The sequence below is a fragment of the Excalfactoria chinensis genome, chromosome Z (genome assembly GCF_039878825.1).
Source record: "Excalfactoria chinensis isolate bCotChi1 chromosome Z, bCotChi1.hap2, whole genome shotgun sequence".
NCBI lineage: Eukaryota > Metazoa > Chordata > Aves > Galliformes > Phasianidae > Excalfactoria > Excalfactoria chinensis.
In genome coordinates, this window is record NC_092857.1 from 18,945,810 (window position 1) to 18,964,885 (window position 19,076).

Sequence of the window (19,076 nt, forward strand, 5' to 3'; positions counted from 1 at the left end):
CACTTGCATGAAGAGCCGTTTTGTTGTGCAGGCAGATGGAACATTATAAATTGCTGTTTATTTGCAGTGGTACTGTTCTAAATAGATATGCTTTATTGTAATCTCTAACTATCTTGACAAATCTTTTTAGAGCTCTCCTACTTTAAAAAAGTTTTGTGTTTGTGTGTGTGTGTGTGTGTGTGTGTGTGTGTGTGTTTTGTTGTTGTTTTTGAGTAGCAGTTACAGATTGAGATAATTCTTGGTTTTCTAGAAACATCTAGCTGAGATTTCCTTTCCAACAATACTTCTGAAGCACAGATAAAATGGCTTCCTGTCTGACAGTTTCCTGTATCCATGGCAACCTCACTTTAACTACTTGTTACTTAGTTTCCTGAATGAACAGTTGCAAATCCAGGGGCAAAATGTGAGAGCTGTGTTACACAGCAGTATCAGTTTTCCAAGCTTTTCGCAGATGGGTATTGGCAGCTGATAACAGCCCAACAAACTGCAAAACAGTGAAGGAACAGAAATAATGAACTTCAGATTTGGGGTAAGGAGTTGTTTCTGCTTATTTTGAATGTAATTCAAATTTATAAAAGGCAAAACTCAAGCTGTAAATGAAAGGAAACTTGTTGGCACTTTACTTGAAAGCAATTGGAAAAGTTCCTTGTCATTTTTAACTACTTAAACTAGCTAGTATTCAGTATTGTGAATTTACTAGAAGCTGTTATTTTGGCAGCTTCTGTTCTGGGACCAGTTAAGTATATTCTAGCTATTTTGGCTGAATCATAGAATCATCTGATCGTATCGTAAAATCATCTGCTATTTTGGCAGTGATTTGTTTCACTTTTCATTTACTTTGAATTTTTTTTCCATATAGTTCATAAACTTATGTTTTACTTTGAAATTGCTTATTTGGCCTCATAGGACAATGTGTTTAAAATGCCAATCTTGAAAGTAAAACTTATACATATATATGTGCATATATATGTATTATTGTTAAGAATCCTAAGATTTCAAATGAACTATATTCATAAACTTTTTTTCTATCTCTACTAGCAAAGTCAGAAATGAGTGAGAAGGCCAAAGACAGGGATATGTGTGGACTACAAAGTTTTTCACCCTGCACAGGAGCATTCCTGCATCTCCTTAGTGGTTTTCTTTTGTTGCTGCTTCAGAAGGAGGTTCTTGGCTGTCCAGCTGTTTGCCAGCTCTGCACAGGGAGGCAAGTTACCTGTCGTAACTTGGGTCTTTCAAGCATCCCTCGGAACTTCCCCAAAACTACAATTCTTGTATACTTCAGTGGGAATAATATATCTCGTGTCATTCCAAATGAATTAGCAGGCCTTCATAAACTTGCTGCACTTTACATGGATAATTCCAGTATTTCATATGTACACCCAAAGGCTTTTGTGGATCTTCCTAAACTTTGCTACTTGCATCTAAATAACAATAATATTAAACGCCTGGATCCAGGAATTTTTGAAGGTCTTTCCAATCTTCATTATTTATACCTTCAGAATAATCAAATAGCTTTTGTTCCCCAAGGATTATTTAGTGATCTCCTTTCTGTTAGATATTTAACACTTCAAAGAAATCGTCTCAGTATCCTTGGAAGTGGAACTTTCTTGGGAATGAGAAATCTTCAAACACTTAACCTAGCCAATAATAGGATTTCACGGATATCAGATGCAGCATTTTGTCATCTTGAAAACCTTGTATACTTGTTCCTTGAAGGTAACAACTTAACACTTGTGCCATCAAATGCCATCAGAAGGCTCAGAAATCTTGAAAGACTTTCTTTATCTCACAATCCTATTAGATCAATACAGTGTTTTGCATTTAAAGGACTTAACAAGCTTAGATATCTGTCTTTAAAAAGTGCAAAGCTAAAACATATTGCTGTAAATGGATTTTTTGGGTTAAGCAACCTTAGCCAGTTAATCTTAAGTTATAATGACTTAGAAAATATAAATTCCAGCACTTTTACTTCTTTGAACAGTTTAAAGTATCTGCAGTTAGACCGAAATAAAATAACCAGTATTGGTGATGGGGTCTTTGAAAAAATGGGGCAGTCACTTAAAATTCTCAATTTAGCATTTAACAGTATTACAGAATTGCAACCTAAAGTGCTCAAACCCTTAGTGTCTTTAACTCATCTACACGTAAATTATAATCCTTGGAACTGTAGTTGCAAAATGCTTGGGTTACTTACGTGGCTGGCATCATCTCCCATTTCTGCTAAAATTCTTTGTCAGAATCCCCTCAGCATGCGTGGCAGACCTCTGCATTACGTCAGGTGGACTCAGTTTGCAAACTGCAGTAGCCTCACTGCTAGCCCAGAAGCAGCCTGGAATCTAGAATCTGCAGGTACCCATCCCAGTCCTTCCACTTTGCTGATGGCTTGGCATAAGGGAAACAGGCACAGAACATTTGAGCAGTTTATTAAGGCAGATACAAAATACATTACTCTCTGGGAGGGAACTGCAGCTACATCTGCTAGCTCTTTGTCTTATGGAGAATACACTGCTGCTGAAACTCATTCACAGGCACCCATGATACTATCGGCTTTACCAGTACAAATACCAGCACAGATTATACCTGTAACCGGAACCGTAGAAGTAAAAAGTTTGTTTCCAACAGATACTGCTCCTGTATCATTACAGACATCAGTACTTTGTACACAACAGGTTGAAAAGCTAAATCAGGGCTTTGATGTTTTACTGGCCTTTTTTGTTCTGGCTTGTGCTGTGATCTTGTTCCTAACCTACAAAATCATTCACTTTAGACAGAAACTAAAGGTGCTGGAAAACTCAGGGGAGAAGAGAATAGAATATTATGGTTTTTATCAACCTGGCAGATACAACATAAATGATGCAGTGCAGTCTCTAACTGAAAATTCAGTGGGAGATTCAGAGCTGGACCAAATTAGACTGCTCAAGCGAACAGCATCTGAAAGTCAGGCACAGGTCATATTGTTTGAACATTCATCACTATAATTTACCTCTGATAATTTGATGTTAATTTTACTGCAATCTGAAATGTCAAGAAGTCAAGAATTCGATTTTTCTAAAAAAAAGTCATCTGGTTGATAGAATTGTGGAAAACAGTATAATTTGGGTTTATTTGCTTTCTTGGTGTTCTTAAGTTTATTGATTTTTTTATTATTATTATTTTTTTTTTATTTTTATTTTTTTTTATTAAATGTCATTTAAAACTGATATGGATTACCTGTGTTCCTGTTGTAGGATTCTTTCACCTGTAACGCAAGTATGTGTTCAGTAGAAAGAATGTACTTACTATTTATTTTTCAGTACTTATGGGTATTAAGTTTCTGTAGTAATTAAGTAGCTCACTTGAAATCAAAGGCAATGTAGCAGGACCATGAAGCCAAGAAACCCCTGGGGAAAGAAAACAGAGCTATGCTTAATGTATCTATTGCATTCAGTTTCTTTTCTGCCTCAGTTAATGTTTACTGTTAAAAAATGAACATATTCACTGATAGTGTGTTGAAACTCCTGATGAAAAAATAAATAAAAATAAAAAGTGATAAAATTTTGTTCATATCTCACATTTTAACGTAAAAATTTGTGTACTCAGTCTGTATAATGAATATATTAAAAGGTGATTTTTTAATAGTGTGCATCTCTATCATTTTGTGGTTGTAACTTCTTAGGAGTTCATGTGGAAGTTAAATGTTGAATTCAGAAATTGGTGAAGTTTATAATATCTCTGATAATGGAATTGTTTAATTATTGTCTGTAAAAAGACATTTTCATGTATGTAGTTAAGTTTGAGGAAGTCTTTGTCCAGATGAGGGCTATAAACTGAAGAAATCTACTGAGGATACTTAAGTATTTGTGTATTTTTGAGTGTTAAGTCAAAATATGTTTTCTTACAGAAGGCTACATTCTAGGACTGTGTTTAAAATGATGGGTATTATGCAAACCATGTAGTCTGCATTTGTTTAAACTTTTTCATTTTTATTTAGAATATCAATGTTCTGTTTATGTTATTGTTAGGTTACATCTAGTGTATTCTGGGTTCATTTTCAGCCTGAATTTCTCTGGTTTTGGTTTTTGTTACTCCAGTAATTCAAACTTTAGACAGGAACAAGTTACAGAAATAGGTTTCAAATGGTCCAATCCCATAAAGTTTTCAACTAGCTAGATAGTGCTTAATCTTATAGGTGTAAGTATGTATCCTAAAGGCATCAGTCACTTGGTTCATATCAGCAGCTCAATTTACAGGAACATCATTTTGCACGACAGTGTTTTGATAGTCATGGTATTGATTCAGCTTTATACTTGCACAGAAATATCTTACACTCCCAAGATCTAGCCTGGAGACCTGAGTGTTCTTCAGATGTGTGGGATGCTATAGGGTTTCTGGCTCCAGTCAGCCTTCTTCCAGCATAACTAATGTGCATGGCCATGCTGTTGCATGTCAGCCTGTTTGTTTGTTTCCAGTGCACTTCCAGGAAGGACAGGATATTTTCAGCTGCCAGTAAAAATGTAGACCTTGCCTGTACTATAATGGGTGTGAACATGTAAGTCTACACTGTGTGCCTCTGTTGTTGCTTCCTATACCTTTGTAAAACCTAAGTTTTTATTGATATTACTTTCATTGTATTGTAGCACTCTATTTTATTCTAATTTAATGTATACTAGGTGAAATATTTCTGTCTTATGGAACACTTAATTCTGCTAGTTGGGCAAAAGCTTAAACTGTTTTAACTTTTGTGACTAGAAACTTTGTTTTATATATGCTTTTGTAGACATAGGTATTGAATTTTTTTGTTTGTATGTTTCTTTTCTGAGGGGAGAAAATGACTATTACTCTCAAATTCATGCTTAATTTTTTCACTCTGATACAGCAGTGCTTTCCACTTTAACCCCTTTTTGTTCTGCCTACATAATTGGTTCTGACAAGTGTTAAATTTATTGGACTTTTTGTGTTTGAGGTTGTTTTTGTTCTCATTTAATAACAGCTGCACTATGTGTAATTCTATGCCAGTAGGTCTGTTAGTCTTCAGTTCTTCATCTCTAAACTTTGAGTTTTATATGGCTGTCTTCAGAAGTAACAGACTTTATTTGCACCTGAGGAGTGATGGTCATTCTACTTAAAGCTACTTAACTAGGAAACAGGAACGTTATGTCTGTGTATGGAATATATGTCTGTTTAAATCATCGAGGAATAGAGAATTCAGAAGTCTAAGTAGTGCCTGTCCACATGAAGCAAAATGGCCTATAGGCTTCCACTTAGTCACAGTCCCTTATTAGGTTCTCATTTGTAAAGCTCATTATCATGTGTACGGTCAGCCATAGAATTCCCCTAGAAATATTGTCTTAGATGTGGTGTTATCATTTTAGGAAGTCCATAGCACTGCGCAGCATCTAGAGGAGGATAAAAAATAATTTACATTGCTCATAGCACATGTAAACTAAACTCCATTTGTCCCCTTCAGCCTCTTCCCATAGCTAATGAAATAAGAATAAACAATTAATTAATCTGTCTTGAATTAACACCTGTAAAGATATGAAACTTTTCCCTTTTTCTATTTTTGCTGCTTATTCCTGGCAAAAGAGAAAAATCTTTGCTTTTCTGCTACTTCCTTTTAATGCGTAGAAGAGAAAGGTATGTCTGCAAGTACGCATGCATACCAGTAAGAATCTTTTCTCCCTTTGTGATAGACCAAGAAAGATTTATAGAAGACAAGAAGACTATTTCATTTACGTACTACTCACACTTTGTTATCATTGATGCTGTTTAACTGAAATGCAAAGTACTTATTTGTTGCAGGAAACACTGGGTAAAAATTTTGAGTGGGTACCTAGAATAGGTTGGAAATGGCAGACCTTCTTTTTATCTCACAGAATATGCAAACTTTGAAGTGAGAAAAGTGAGAAACAGTCGTGTTTGAGCTCTCATAAATAGGTTTGGTGCTTTTTTTTTTTTTTTAATTAAAGGCAATTATTTATTTATTGTTTTAAGTAGGTAATATAAAAGATCCCTTTTGTGATTAGAAGAATAAGGTGTTAACTGCATCTTTGGAACTGGATCCTGGACTGGTTTAAGTCCCAACTAACAACTTCATGGAAGCTGTAAACCTCTAATTCTGGTCCTGCTAACTTAAAGGACTTTAGGGTAGTTAGAAAATCAGTTATAACTTTATGCTGCTACTTGTTATGCTGCTGACCTTGATTAGACGTAATTGAAAGGTGGAACTTGTTAAATGCTGCCTTTATCCTGAGCTGAGATTTTCTGTATGAACAGTATCAAGTGTTCGGTTTTGCAACAAAAGTTCAGCAAAATATGTTGTCCCTTTCTTTTCTGAAGCCACCCTTAAAAACTTTCCAGTGTGTTTCTTAAAACAGCCAGTCTAATTTTAGACTTCTAAAAAGAGATTTCCTTGATTTGCAAGGCTCTTTCCTTTTCTTCCATGAAAATGACACCCGGTATCTCATTGTGCTGCTGCTGCTGAACTTCAGCCCAAGTTGTTTGTTTTTTTTTTTGCTGTTGTGGTACTGTTTTTTTTTCAAATCATGGTAAGCATAGGCTGCCTTTATTTCCCCACAGCGTATGTCTCAGCTTCTAAGAATAGTTCTATTGTTTAATGATTTTTCACTTGATAAACGTTTCAGGGTGTGTCTGATAGGAAGAAACTGTCTCCTTTCAAGAGAAAAAGGAGAAAAAAGGGGAAAAGATGGTTTATCTTCACTGAAAACTGCAGGTAGCTGCTAGCTTATTTTGAAAGGCCTTCTGTATTCTGTGGCACTGCTTTCCTCTGGAAAATTACCATTGCATTTCTATTATTCACTTCAAAAAGAACTAAAGTAATATCCCTAACTTAAGATAAAAAGAGCATTTCCAAGTAAAGAAAACTCTGATTTCTCAGCATGCTTTGCAGCTAATTATCAGGAACTGTATTTTTAATTTTTAGCCACTGTTTCTTGTGGGTTTGTCTCAGATCACTGGATACATGAGTTAACTGAAAAGGGCCTCTCTCCCTGTGTACTTTTCCTATTTGTCTGCGAGCCTGGCAGAGAAGAAGAAGAAGAAAAGGGGGAAAAAGTTAATGAGCACTGTACTTACATTTTTATATTTTGGTTAATTAATGTAACCTCACTGTGTAGATTGACCATAATTAGCACCTGCAGCAGATGAAGAGACTGTGCCTACTTTGGGTTAAACATTTTCCTCTCCTCTCTCCTCTCCAAGTAAAATTATGCAGTTCCTGTGGCAATGAGGTGTTCTTCATGTGGCTTGAGAGGAACAAATTTAGCTACCAGGTAGCTGATAGCAACTATACTATTAATTAAAATGCTGCATACTTACAGAGCACAGTGTAATCCTCCGAGATGCACTGTTCTTGATTGAATTCCCTAGGTCCTCTTTGGAAAGGATTGTGAGGACAGTTGTTTTCTTTCTTACAGTGGAAAATACTAACCATGATAATGGGGATTTTCCTAGATGTATGTCTTTAAAGGGGAAAAAAGAAAAAAAAAGTATGAGGGGAAAAGATCTTTAATGAAGGTAGGTGTGCTTTGTAGGAATCCAGCTGAACTGAAGAAATCCATAACTCTAAGGACTTATTCTACCGGCTGCTAAACAGGCATTGGTCATTTTCTGTAGATTATTTGCTTTCTGCTTTGGAGGAGGTAGGGAAGCTGTTTGGCCAGGGAAGAAAATCTTTTCTAAGATGTAAGTGGCAACAACAAGGGGTCAGACTGAACAAAAATTCCGTCTATTTTCATCCCTGAAAGTGCTGGAGTTTCAGTTTCAGCATTCGAATGCAGTTCTACTCCTGGCAACTGACCGTAGCTAAATAAAATTTATGAAGAGTTTACATTTGAAAACATAATGATCGCGAGGTGAATCATAATCTTATCAAAGCAAATTTAGAGGAAATATTTTATATGCTTAATATTCAAAACTTGATAGGCTTTTTATTTTATTTTATTATTTTTTTTTTTTCCCAAAGCATCCATTGCAACACAGTTTGTTATGTATTTGCGATTTTGTATGTCTGCAGCAGCCATCTCTGGGGAAAATGAACCCAGAAATTCCACAATTGTGCTATTTGAACTCATTAGTCAATAGCAGTGAAGCATGAAAGAGTTGTCATTTACCATCACTGGTCAGACTTTTCCATTTCTTTGCCAATAGCTGAAACTGTTGTTCACTTGCAGAGTGCCTTTAACCCATCTGTAGCTCACAGAGTGGGGGTCTGTGCACTGATAGGCAAACCCAAAATAGCAGGGAACTGGGCAGAAGTGACAGCAATCAGAGCAATGGGAAGCTGCTGGTACCTGCTTTTTCATCTAGAATTTGGGAGGTCGTGGTTGCGTGCCCTTCTCACACTACAGATGTGAGAATTCACAAGGAAGTGGGTCTAAATGATTTAGGAGATTGGTGTCATTTGGGACACTAAGAGCATCCTACCTGGCCTTCAGCTTCTGAAGACGGGAAGATACTCATATTTAATTCCTTTTTTTTTTTTTTTTTCAGTCCCTGGTGATACCTACCAGCTTTCTTTGGTCTGGTAATTCAAATGACAAGAGCTAGCAGTGCTTAAGTAGAGCTGAAATGTGCTTCTACCTTTCTAATTAAGAAAATTTGCTTCCGTAGGTGGAATTACCTTTCACTCCCTTATGGAATGTCATTAAGCTGACCAGGAGATTAAAGAAATGCTCATGAGGCTGAAGAGAAAGCAAGAAGGAATGTGCTAGCTTTACATGCTGTTCTTTTTGCATCAAATAGTGATGCTACAGAATATGCAAATGTGTTAGAAGCAGAAACAAGTGCTCTGGCCTTTCTAAATTTTCAGTGACACATGACAATTCATTCTAATAAAAATGCTTCAATCGTGAGTCTGCTAACTTTAGGTGCCTTACCTAATAATAATAAATTGTTGGAATTAGCTGCTTGATAGCATGCTCAGCTAAGTGGTGAGCAATGAAAACGCTACTTGGTAAATGTGCCTTACAGTTATAGAACAAATTCCCTGTTCAGTTACTTAAGCTAAGACACTTTCCTTTTCTTTTCCAGTGTTATCCAAGATAAATTTTGTGGTATCATCCACGTTACGTTGGAAGGTCTGTATGATGTTATGACTGAAGATCCTGAAACAGGAACTTACAAAGAGTAAGTGAAAAATGATGATTTGGGGGTTTTACAATAGTAGGAGTTTTGAATATGTAGTGTTTTGACAGGAAAACTCCATAGGTGGTTGAGATGTGCTAATATGAGTCAGTTCTTGTGATTGTTGGTGTTATAGCCAGATTGGAAACTTTTGGTCCTAAGAATACTCTGGGAGGTTGGGGGCAGTGTAAGATGGAAATTAATTTTATATTTTATATATTTATGATCTTATATCATTCAGGCCATCTATTAAATGGTGGCTTAAAATATGAATGTTCTTAGCTTTGCTTTTTGTTTACTTGAGCCAAGAGTTTCTTTGAATGTAATGTCTAAGATCAACTAAGATTATTCCCTAAATGTGTCACATACGATGGATGTACCCAGTGTACCCAGCTCTCCGTGGTGTGAAGGTACTTGGAAATCCACTCCTCAGGAAGTTTTTGCCAGTCGGTGTTCCACCTGACATACCAGCCTCTATGAAGAATATCTGAAAAGGCAATTTTCTGAACTGCGAGCAGGGCTTGTTTATGTAGGCAGGACCCTGGGCCGCTCAGAATGCACTGCCACCAGCACTACACTCATTCGTCCTCTGCTTGTTAGTGGAATTATAGAAAATCTGGAGAAGTCAAAAACACTGAATGAGGGGTGTTTAGGACAGAGATTGTAATGTTGTTTTCTTCTGTAATGATTATGTAGTTTTAGAATGAAGAGCAGTAAGGCAAAAATAACAACAGTAAGTGCTCTGCAGGATATCCCTACAGACATGATGCATTCTAATAACAGTATTTCTGTGTGCTAAAAATCAAACATTTTCTAATCTTCAGATGATTTCCTGGTGTCAAAATGGACTATACCTGAAATATTTATTAGATACTTAAGGGATTCATTTCAGGCCCTGAAGCCAGCTGATATAGTCCACATGCATGCTTTAATTTAATCTCTCCTTAAAACAGATGGGTTGCTCACGAGTGTCTGAATGGTCCACACACACTAAACCTGAACTATGCCAATAAAATTCTTGCAGAATGCTGGCTGACCCACTCAGCATTTTGCTCTATTTATCAGTGTAGAAGATTTAACTGCAAAGACTGAGAATATGCTTTGATGCTGTGCTTTGATTTCCATCAGAGTCAACGCAGTAAAATCCCTTCTCTTTCTAAACGTGCTACTTTCTAACAGTGTTGGAAAGTAACAAAACCTTATCATGATTAATTTTGTATTTTAAGCATGAATACCAGTAGAACTTGTCATTATGCATTCCAAACTCTGGACACTGCTTTATCTTTAGAAGATACAGGCTCACTGAAATAAGGACATATTTATGTGGACAGATGCCACATGAACTGTTCAAAAGGATTTGACATTCATGTTAAAAGTTTTGAAGTAATCTGAAAGTAAATAAAGTAGACATCTGGAGTAGCGTGTGCTGTTGTCTGTCTTCACATTAAAGAGTGTATTTAAGCTTGAACAGGGACAGAAAAAAGACTGATTGTGTATACCACTGATTATCATAATAGTCAACTACTTCAGGCTGAAGATTAAAAGAACAGGTGTTTTTAGTACGGGAAAGTTAAGGCTGAAGCAATATAGAGCTGCAGTCTATGAAGGATGAAACAAGGGTAAACGTGCACAAGGAAAACAGTACAAATGAAATGATAGCATTGGCTTGAGCATAAGCTGACCCCAAATACATCTACATTAGAAACTTAATGAAATATCTGTATTCGCTCAGTGAGTCTCAGTTGGACAGTGGTTTTTGAAAGCAAGCCTGAAGCCCTTTTTCTTGCACTGCTATAAACAAAAATATCAGACAGATTATTAGGTCAAAACTTCTGATGCTCAAACAACTTTACAAACATTCACAAACAACCTGATTTCTTCATTTTTATTTGGAAGTCTGATGACTGCTGTGTTTTTGGTACATGGCTTTGCTGGAGAACCTTTTCAACCTGCATTAATCCCTAAAGATATAAGTTTTAATTTATCCATGTCATCATTTCAGGATAGCTATTTCCCCGTGAAGCGTAGTTCCTATTCTCAATTAAGAACAAAGTGTATATAATTGATTGCATCCTGTGTTTTTAGTAATGCCTTAAAGTTACTTTTAATGACAGTGTGTACTCAAGCTATTTTTATTCCCATTCTTAGCTGCCTGCTGCTGTCTCATTTTGAAGAACCCAAAGTTACAGAAGATGAGGAGCCTCCCACAGAACAAGACAAAAGGAAAAAATTGGTAAGCTTTAAATGTTACTCAGTCATAGAACTAAATGGGTAATGTGCTCATCCCAGACAAAATTCTTTGCCTTTAGACCTGGTTCATTTATTGCTTTTTGAATTCACCTCATGAATCAAAAGAAAGAAAAGGCTCTGATGTCAGACTTTGTAGCCACAGCATCTATACTTTTGTGTTCCTTTTGAGTCTTAGAAAATGTTATCAGAATAAATATAATCTCGGCACAGGATCTGAACACTGCAAAGAGGGTTTCTTGAAAAATGCAGGAGGGTAAATCTTAACAAAATGTTGAAGCTGATCAAGTTTCCCAAATTTAAAACAGACTCTTATTATACTGAACTGTGTGCTTTGCCTGAAGAGCTGTATGCCTGCATAAAGCCTTTTTCTATTGTGGAGAACTCTCTGTGGACCTCTCCACAGATTGTGCTTCTGACCTGATCTATGGATCTTTCACAATTGAAGCAGTTTTGTAAGAGTTCAGGGAAACTGGTTCCTCACTTGCATAGAAAACTTCAGTGCACGAATGCTGTAGAATAAATCGGTCTGATCATCTTGGTGTTGGGTAATTGCAAAATGTTGAACTGGTTGATAGAGTAGATGCGTGTCTCCCTGTTGTGCAGTTACTCTTTCTGACATACCTCATTTTGTTAAACTGTTGTCTGCCTTTGGTTTGGTTTTTTTGGCTCTCTTTTAAATAGTGATCAATAAACAGATCCCTTCGTAACAAACTGCAGAATGTCTTACACGCACTTCAGCTAGCAGTGGTGATTACAAGAAATTCCTGGCGTCTTGAAGTACCTTATTTAAAGAAAATATATATTTCTGTAATTCAATCTCTGGTTAAATTTGGTATTCTTCCGACTTACAGGTTTAAGTTAATTTATATGCTTGTTTCAGAATGATGGTGTTCATCCTTAGTGATTTTGATGTTTCTTGAGGTACATATCCATCTTATTTAGAGAGATACCTTAGCTACAGATATCATATCTGTACAGATATATATGAGATATAGATGTCGTATGTCACATGTTAAAATAATATACATGGATGGGGATATGTTTATTGAAAGATCTCTAGGCTCACTTGACTGATATCTGTGAATATAGATTTAAATAGATGTGTATGCATTGGATTTGGTAATCAGATTTTAAAGGAATGAATTTGAATTTACATTCCTTTTGTGTTCTTAGTGTTCTTTGAAAATACTGAGATGCTGTATATTCTTTTGGCTAACTCTTTTAGTGAGTTCCTCTTAATTTTATATTAGCAGGTAGACTTTAATAGTTTGGGTGTGTGTTTGGTAGTTTCCACATGGTAGCTTTAATATGGGCTACCATGAATGCAGATACATGGGAAGAATGAAGAGCTTGTTATTCTGTGGCTAGTATCATTCTTTCATCCTAAATGATACAGTGTAGCAGTATAGTGTCCTGGTGAAGGCGAAGTTCTGGGATCGCATTTAATATGAATTCACTGGCCAGCTGGGTAATTTAACTATTTTTGTCAGTAATTAAAGAGAAGTGGCTGTGCTTTTGTAGTGAGGGTCCATAACCTGTAATGACACGAGTCATGTTATATTTTACATTCAAAAGTCATTTTCCTTGAGCATTACTGCTTGCTTTCCTTTTCTCTTGAAGGAATTGCTTGTGACTTTCCATCTGCTGATCTTTAATTTGCAACTTGAACACGCTGTCAGCCTTTGTTCCTTTTAAGTTTTACATAGAACATGTTGTCGTACGTGAAAATGAATGCAGAGGAAGCTGTTGTAGTCTCTTAATCTAGGCCTATCTGTGTACATGTTTTCTAGGTTTGAATTAGAAAATCCTTGCTCCTTTCTTGCTCTGTTACAAGAGGCTCATCTTACTTATCTCGTTGCCTTAAGTAGCTGATTATTCCCAATACAGCTCAGTCTTGACCTTTCTCTGTCGTTTTTCCAGCTACTATAAATGCTTAGTCTGTTCTTTCTCTGTTCTCTACAATTTCTCGTAGCTATTAAAGAAAGTAAAGGCTAGTTGGTGAGATAATCTGCTGTAAATTCATTCTGAATCCCAGATGATAACACTCAGTACACATTTTTCCGGATAACTTTGCATTTGTGAAAACTTCTGCAAGTTCAAATTGTCCTGGTTTCAGCAGCACAAGTGATACAGATCATCTGGATAGGTTGCTAGCAGTGGTTATTTTTGACACTGGGCTTTAAGAGCACCAATAGGCTTTGATTTGAAAAACAGGATTAAAAATAGAACACCTGAGACCACTTCCATCCACCTGCACTGGAATCTTCTTCCTCTCTGTATCAGCACCAGCACGCACGATTTCTGTGATGTTCAGAACAACAATCAGTAACAGATACCTCTGGTGGGAACAAATAGTTGAAGTGAAAAAAGGAAGATGAGGAACCACCTAAAGAGAATCTGCAATTGATTTAAGAAAGCTTTCTGTCTCCTGTTCTGTTTTATTCCTGCAAGAGGTTTATGCCCTCTCACATGTTCAAATGCTGAGTCAGCAGCTTATATGGCAAGGCTCAAAAGTTTAAACCTTATAAGACAATACTGAAAAGATAAATGGGATTCATTCTTTGAAGATAATAAGATTTTGCAAAGCCACAAATGTGAGGAAAAGCTATTGTAGTCCGTGTGAAGAATCACCTCCTGGTGTTTGTGCAGGGTCTGGATGCTTTTCTTCGATCTCTCTCTTTATTCTGTCGTTGCTTCCTCTCTTCGCTCTTTTGCTTAGCTAATAATTACTGAATGTCATTCCAGCGCTGTAGAATTTTATGATGATTTCATGTAATCTACATTTACCAAATAGTAGCATAATTTATTTTAATTGTGAATATGTCCAGGAAAATGGGAATAGATAGTGAGTGATTCACTGCATATAGTATATAGACCCAGGGTGTTTTTGGTGCACCCTTACTACATATTTTCATGAGCTCCAGTGTCACTGAGTCGCAGATCACTTTTTTACTCTACCCTATGGTAGAAAGTAACTGGTTAATTCAAGATTTCATATTCTGAGGAAAGTAAATTGATAAGTGACATTGCAGTAAGCAAAATGAGCAAGTTTTATGTGGTAAAAATTGCAAAATGTTTACTGCAGTGTTTGGGATGTAGCTTTTTTATTCTATACGCTTAGGCCTGTGACTAATTTGTAGATTAATCCAAGGCCCATTGAAATCTGTGAAAAACCCTGCTATTATCTGTGTCCATTTTATATTCTTAGATCATTTTAAAAAGTAAAGGAAGGGTCACTTTCTAATGCTGAAAAGATCGTATCTTACCTTTGAAATGTAAAGTAACTGAATAGCATCAAATGGTGAGGGATCAAAGGCTAAGGCAACAGTATTGGTAGGAATACAGAGGAAAGGCTGAGGTTTACAATAAGAAAGTTGATGATAATAAAAGAGTGCTTATCTGTGATAAGTACAATGTTTTGAGGTGCTATACTTTGTTTTAATTTTCATAATAAACCACTAATAGGTGAACATAGTTATTTATAATGTAGTAAGCATTATATTCCTGTGGTGGTGTCAGTCAGCATTTTCACTAGTTTTGGCTGTGGCATTATTTAGTGAATAAGTAAGTTTTGGAAGTTTAATGTCTTCTACTCTGTTAAAATTCAGATATTCCATTTTTCCTATTACTCTGAAACAGAAAATACTGAAGGGATGAGTGTTTGAAGAGTATTTTTTAAAGTTCATTACATATATATTTTTTCTCTTTTCCTACAGCTTGCCCTAAAGGACCCTGTACACACTGTGTCATTGCAACAGTTTGTCTATGAGAAGCTAAAGGCACAGCAGGAATTGCTGGGAGAACAAGGCTTCCATGCACTTATGGAAACCGTGGATACAGAAGTAGTTGCACAGCTACAAGAATTTTTACAAGGCTTCTAAATAAAATAAAGCACCAAGATTTTGTATGTTCAACTTCCAAAAAAATAGAAAAATATTCCAGCCATCTCTTGTATGAAAAAGCCTACTGAAAGCCGAAAATAGTTTGTGTTAAAAAAGAAAAAATTCTTTTGTTTCTCCACTGTAAGATTGATAGAATAAATGTAAGTTGGCTTCTGACTACAGTTTGCCAGGTGTTCTGTGTGTTATTTTTCTGTATATGAAGAAAGATGAATTGTCTGAGGAAATAAGCGTAATAATATTTGTTTTCTGTTCTGTTGATGGTAGAAAAAAGCCAACACACACACACACAAAGTGTTTGATTTCACAGAGAAGAATCTGATTTCCAATCAAATATTACCCTGAGTTCTGTGCCTCTTACAGAACTGCAAATGACAGCATTTTTCTGCAGCTGCTCAAGCAGGGAACTGTTTCAGCAGGAAATACTCAGTTTTTAATTGGTGCTTATTAAGCATTATGTGCTCTCATAGACCTGCCTCTGTCTAAGTTACCCAGGCTTAAATAAAACCCTGAATACTGCTTTTTCCTTTCAAAAGAAAAAGCTGCCAAATGTGAATGTTCTCACAAAATGAGAGGGTTTACCTGAACTGTAGGTACTTAAACTATCAGTCGTAGTGTGAGTGGGTCCTACTGAGAAGTGTCCTCTGCATAAAAGTAATGATATCCCAAATCTGTTTAGCCCATTTGATTTTTTAGAGCAAGCCCTGTAGATATAAGGAGAATACTAGGCTCAAGTAAAACAATAGAGAAATCTTAACAATTGTTGGTGATTCAGAGGCAGTGTTCTTCCTTCATTCTTGCCTATATTTCTCAACAGAATGAAGTAAGGGGAAGGAGAACAAGGAGAAACCTGTTTTAATTTAGTTCTCCTATAGCGACGGATATCTTAGGTCAGGTGTCAAAAGGGACAGTGGTTTCCTTGTAAGTGAACTGTGAACAGCACATAACTGTTCCCTGTTATTTCTCTGTTAGTTATACAACTGTACCACAAATTATGATACTTTCAAAGAGGCAAATGTAGAAGTGTCAGACTTGTGGAGGATGCCACCCTTCTGCTTTGATATATGAATGCTGTGGCACCTGGACAGGCCAGTCTGGGTGAGCCTTTTGAGGTTCAATAAATTCAAATGCAAGGTCTTGCACTAGGGTTGTGGCAACCCCTTCTTTCAGTGTAAGTTGGGGGATGAAAGAATGGAGTGCATCCCTGCTGGAAATGTCCTGGGGTTACTGGTGGATGGCAAGCTGTACACAAGCCAGCAATGCTCCTTCAAAGCCCTAAAAACCAGCTGGATCCTGGGCTGCATCTAAAGAAGCGTGGCCAGTAGGGTGAGGGAGGTGATCCTGCTCATCTGCTTTGTGCTGGTGAGGCCTCACATGGAGTACTGCATTCAGATGTGGAGTCCTCAGTACAGGATAGATATGGACCTGTTGAGGCACATCCACAGGAGGGTTGTAAAAACAATCCAAGGGATGGAACAGCTCTCCTATGAGGACAGGGTGAGAGAGATGGGGCTGTTCAACCTGGAGAAGAGAAGAGAAGAGAAGAGAAGAGAAGAGAAGAGAAGAGAAGAGAAGAGAAGAGAAGAGAAGAGAAGAGAAGAGAAGAGAAGAGAAGAGAAGAGAAGAGAAGAGAAGAGAAGAGAAGAGAAGAGAAGAGAAGAGAAGAGAAGAGAAGAGAAGAGAAGAGAAGAGAAGAGGAAAGGCTCTGGGGTGATCAGAGAGTGGCCTTTTGATATCTAAATGGGGGCTCTAAGAAGGAGTGGGACAGGCTCTTTAGCAGGGTCTGTGGTGATGAAACAAGGGGAAACAGTTTAAACCTAAAAGAGGAGAGATTTAGACTGGTTATATTACAGTAAGTGTGGTGGCGTACTGGCATAAGTTGCCCAGAGAGTAGGGTGGATGCTTCAACCCCTGGAGGCACTCAGGATCAGGGTGGACAGGGCTCTGCACAATTCTCTCCTTGCAGGAGAGTTGGACTAAGTGATTATTAAGGATCCATTCCAGCTCCAATGATTCTGTGATTCTGCGAAGCACTACCTGTAAGTTAGAGAACGAAGCCTTCCTGCACTGACGTTATTGGATTTATAAGGAGTGACATTCCCGTTACTTAGTCACTACAGCTTATGTGATCTTGAATTTTCCTCATACCTCTTAAGATTGACTAAAAGTGTCTTTGCATTAATTTATGTTCACACAGTTAATATTTCTATTGCTAGTTCCAAAACACATTTAAACAGAATCTATTTAATAGACTTAGTGGCTTACTTTCTATAGAGTAACTTGCCTTTAATGAGATAGCAACACATAAATAGACTTAAAGGTGAAAGTACTCACCAAATGTTTACCTTTGCAGGTGGACTTGCAATGTTGAATAATGAAACTGAGTAGTTACTAGAGTACTACAGTTTTAGGTAGCTTTACAACTAGTTTTACTTATTCCAGTCCCTTGGTTAACATGTTCTACCACAGCTTCTATTGCTGAGGTAGAAAAAAACCTGCTGCCTACTCCAAATTTGTTGTTGCTATGGAACTATGGTGACACTGTAGCATTATTTTTCAGTGATGTTCTTAGGCTTTCATCAAAGCAACGTTTCCATGACTGCATACATGTTATATGCTGTAGCACTACCAGGTAGTGCTGGATTTAGTACCATTCCTGGCTTTTTGTTTCACAAAGCTATGCCATAAACCAGGAGATAGTAAGGAGCCTGATAATGTATACCAAGAGGAGCTCCCTCTAACCCAGCAGTGCAATTCAGTACCAGCAGCTGGCTGTTTTGTCACTTCATAACTTTCTCCTTGCCCTGCTACTGTTTCCCCGTTCAGCCGTACAAAATGAAGGATGTCGTAAAGCAATAAAGCTGTGAGTAGAAAAATTCTTTCGGGAAAGAAGGTAATTTCTATTTCATTTGTTTCAGATAAAAAGAGACGTGGATTGTACACTAAATTGTATCTGTTGAGGTTTTAGAGAATGTCAGTATATAACCCTATCCACAGATGGAATTTATTATTTTTGTCATCAATTTCATTATTATGAACATTTTCTTAATTTCTGTCCTGAGTTCTTTCTATCTCTCTTTCAAAAAGCAGAGAAGGTCTTCAGAGGTTAATGAGTAACTAATTTCAGTCAACTCGGGGCTGTACTTGGACTTAAAACTGCTCTTATCCAGAGCCTCAGTTCATTTCTTTTTCATTGAAGAAATAACACCAGAGTACTTAGTAATTGTTACTGGAAAGTCTAAGGTTGGATGGCTGCAATTCAAATAATTACCTACAGATCTGAGACTTGGATTGTATTAATTATTTATTAGTTAGATGGGCAACTGTCGGAACGGCAAGGTAATGCTGCTTCTTTCTGTGTGCCTTGGGCTTTCCTATTGGGTTGCAGAGAGGAAAAGTTTCTTCTGTTTTTTGAGATTTTCCTTCCAGTTTCTGGTCTTCAACCTTCAGTGCTGAAGTGAACATTATTTACCTGACTTAGGGAGAATTCAGCTACTCTCACATGCTTTTTTTTTATTGTTTCCAGAGGTGATCAGCTTCTAAAAATCTTGCCTGTCAACCATGTTCTTGTTAATATATTCATACCATATGATCTTTTTCCTTTACTACCCTTCTGGGGAGAAACAGTTTCAAAAAGCTTTCTGCAGAGAAAGTCTGACCATTCCCTGCTTTCCGTGGCAGAGGCAGCTGGCCACATCTGTCTGCAAAAGGCATTTCAAAACCCTACTTCCTAACTGGGATCAGTGAGATCTTAGAAAAATTGCTGCAATTTGTCTGTACATTACCTGCATGTCTCTTCCTCAT

General features: G+C 37.0%; 2 protein-coding genes across 5 annotated transcripts in view; both read left to right on the forward strand.

Moving 5' to 3' along the window:
• Window positions 1-15,438, forward strand: part of IPO11 (importin 11) — a 68,784-nt gene extending 53,346 nt beyond the window's left edge. For all 4 annotated transcript variants that reach the window (XM_072359850.1, XM_072359848.1, XM_072359849.1 and 1 more), the window contains exons 30-32: window positions 9,031-9,126; window positions 11,272-11,356; window positions 15,090-15,438. In XM_072359850.1, coding sequence (XP_072215951.1) covers window positions 9,031-9,126; window positions 11,272-11,356; window positions 15,090-15,254 — 346 coding nt within the window. In that variant the 3' untranslated portion in view covers window positions 15,255-15,438. The remainder of the gene's footprint in view (window positions 1-9,030; window positions 9,127-11,271; window positions 11,357-15,089) is intronic.
• Window positions 377-3,612, forward strand: LRRC70 (leucine rich repeat containing 70). Its single transcript, XM_072359856.1, has 2 exons — window positions 377-529; window positions 1,039-3,612. The coding sequence occupies exon 2, from the start codon at window positions 1,050-1,052 to the stop codon at window positions 2,976-2,978; it is 1,929 nt and encodes a 642-aa protein (XP_072215957.1). The 5' UTR covers window positions 377-529; window positions 1,039-1,049; the 3' UTR covers window positions 2,979-3,612.
• Window positions 15,439-19,076: the final 3,638 nt, after the last annotated feature.

Excerpts from the sequence above, each read along its gene's own strand:
- LRRC70 (XM_072359856.1), top strand. The coding sequence starts at position 1,050 with ATGAGTGAGAAGGCCAAAGACAGGGATATGTGTGGACTACAAAGTTTT.